At 45.3% G+C, this 2,712-nt stretch overlaps 1 protein-coding gene across 1 annotated transcript; it reads left to right on the forward strand.

The window, feature by feature from the left end:
• Window positions 1-371: 371 nt before the first annotated feature.
• On the forward strand, window positions 372-1,139 carry prr18 (proline rich 18; the record flags this gene model as incomplete). The annotated part of the gene is made up of 1 exon (XM_083987729.1): window positions 372-1,139. The coding sequence occupies one exon, from the start codon at window positions 372-374 to the stop codon at window positions 1,137-1,139; it is 768 nt and encodes a 255-aa protein (XP_083843855.1).
• Between the last annotated feature and the right edge of the window lie 1,573 nt (window positions 1,140-2,712).

Below are 2,712 nucleotides of genomic sequence, written 5' to 3' on the forward strand. Positions count from 1 at the left end.
GGTCTAGTGACAGCACAGCGGCACTGTGAGAAAACATGAGGGTAACATGAGGTGGATGTGGCTCGTCGTTTGAGGAAGTTATTGCAAATTATGATATGACATCACCAGTTTTTTCACGGCTTTGTTCGGTGCGTCTCCTGACCACGCCTTCCTGCCGCCGCGACCATAAAGCAGCCAGGCTGAGCGAGCGTGTGCACCAGTTGAACTCCAGCCGGCGCGGACAACAGGTGCACCTCCAGCCTGCCTCCACGTCGCCGTTGGATAATGCACACAGAGCTCCCCTCGCCGCTTTGCGCAGGGCTTCCTCATCTGCACTTTGAACATTTGCACGCTTTTATATCCTGATCGCTTCCAAGATATAGCCTACAACGATGCCTTTTCCGCCCATCAGCCTCCACCAGCGGATCTCATCTCCCGGCAGGGAACTATTCGGGAAAAAGAAAGCCAACGGAGTGCCTCCTCAGTCTGAGATCACCAGCAAATCGGGTGGAGAGAAAGGAGGGTCCGACAAGGGGAAGCAGTCCACCTCATGGGCTGCGGCGAATTTAAGGAATCTGGGGCGTAAAGCCCACCAAGACAAGAGTAAAAGCCCGGCTCAGAAACCGGGGGCCGCTCAGGAGTCTCAGGGAAAGTGCTCCTGGCTCTCGGTGCCCAAACCTCAGGACTCATCGGAGGGAGTCAGGCGCTCCAGCTCCATGGACTCTGCCAGACAGCTCCATAGCAAAGACGAAGGGAAGAAGGAGATTCAGTTTACCCTCAGCCTCACTCCAGAGGCCATTCTCGTTATCCAAAAACGCAATCTAGAGAAACAGATGTTGGCAAAGCAGCAGAAGTGTTGTGCCTCCGCGGACTTTCGGCACAGGCGAGTTTTTCCATCCAAAAAGACGCACGGAGTCTCCAAGGGCTGCGCTCCCGTCGCCAAAGTGGAGAGCGCCGAGCAGGACATCACCGCCATCGTTAAAATATCACTGTTGAACGATCAATACAAGTACGACGATGTGGAGTATGAAGAAGAGGATGGAGATGTGGATGAGACTGTTGTCAGGAAATGTAAAGAGTGGCTGAAAGGAGTCGAAAACGCCGCTGCTTTGGGAAAAGTGGACAAACTTTCTGCACTCCCGCACCTTAAAGGCTGCTGACACCTAAAGACTGAGCTCTTTTCTAAACTTCCAACGAGGAGACGATGGACTGGCACTGATATAGGCCTGCTGCTGTGGCATGGCATACACTAAATTTGAATCTTGTAAAATTGAACCTTTATGTAAATGAGGGGGGAGAACATACGCATCTCTCCAGAGGAATGTCAATTTGTCCTGAGGGTCTTTTTCATTATAACTTCCTAAAAATAGACGTCGCATTAGAAATTGCATTTAGGCTACTTACAAAAACAGAAACAGATGCTTCAATTTGATCTGAACATGATTCACTCTGACATTGACTTCTTAACAAAAAAAAATCAGATTTTAAAGCTTAAGCTATTTGCAGCCTAACTCCTCCACTGCTTGTCACGGTACACCAGGGACGTTGCTTTTGCCTATTCAATGTTTTGTTGAAGTTTTGATTTTAATACCTTAATATTCCTGTCCTTTGCACATGGTTTTTGTTTTCAGCGGGGCGCCTGTGGATTGGCAGAGAGCTTTGCCTAAAGGGACGCGAAACCGTTCCTTTGTGCTGGAGAACAATAAGCTGTCAACAACAGGGCTTTATATGGGCCTGCTGCTGAAACCAAACTGGACTGTTTATTTTTCCTCTAATGAGAGGGTTATATCCTTTGTAGGGATTTATCAGTGTTGTACAGTATTTAATATTTACTAAATATTTGTACTGTCAAATGTTTTTTCTCAGCTGATGATTTTATGCCATTTGAAGTAAAAACACGTTTTTTTAATTACACAAGTGTCCCTGAGCCTTTAAAGTTTCTAATTAATGTTGTTGTGCTTCTATAAGTCTGTTACATGATGATGATTTGCAGTCATTTGGATTTCGTTCACACTTCTGGCCAGTTCTCAGCCAGTTTGTGTAAAGGCTCTTTGTTGCCACTGTTGCTACCTGAAGCCATTTGGGCATTAGTGTTCTAAGCTTCTTAGATTTCCTGTTAAGCAGGGTTGATCAGTGTACTGTAGGGTCCAGGTGCATGATCCCTTCAGGAAATTACCCCCAGTCTGCCTTTCTTTTGTCACGTCAAACAACACAATACAGGCAGCAACATGAGATAAACAGTGTTAGTACTAAAAATCTGGTCCACATGTCTGTTGAAGCTCCAGAAAGATTTCCCCACTACAAGTTTAATCCTGACTTTTCCATACTCAAAGAGCAGTGAACTTGTGTAAGTCAGAGAGACAGAGACTGTACAACTTGAGGGCCTAGAGACAAACCAGTAAAAAAAAAAAAAAAAACATTACTCAGCAAAATACACCAAACAAAACTGCGCCATAAAGACTCCTCTGGTTTCTTTGTTGTTTTACCTCAGCTGCCTTCACTTTATTGCGCTGATCATTAAACCACTCAAAGGGAAACTTTGAAGGAAATGACAATCGCATGCAAACCTTGGACACAAATTAAATCTCTGTGCAGGGTCACAAACATAGTTAAATGTTTGTAACGTGTGGAGGTTTTCTGCAATGAGCTTTAAACTCTTTTGTATTGTCCTGTGTAACTTGGTAACCAGAGTTTTACTCACGGTGTGGTTCACTTTAAAACCTCAATTAGAGC

Source organism: Trachurus trachurus, assembly GCF_905171665.1.
Source record: "Trachurus trachurus genome assembly, chromosome: 15".
NCBI lineage: Eukaryota > Metazoa > Chordata > Actinopteri > Carangiformes > Carangidae > Trachurus > Trachurus trachurus.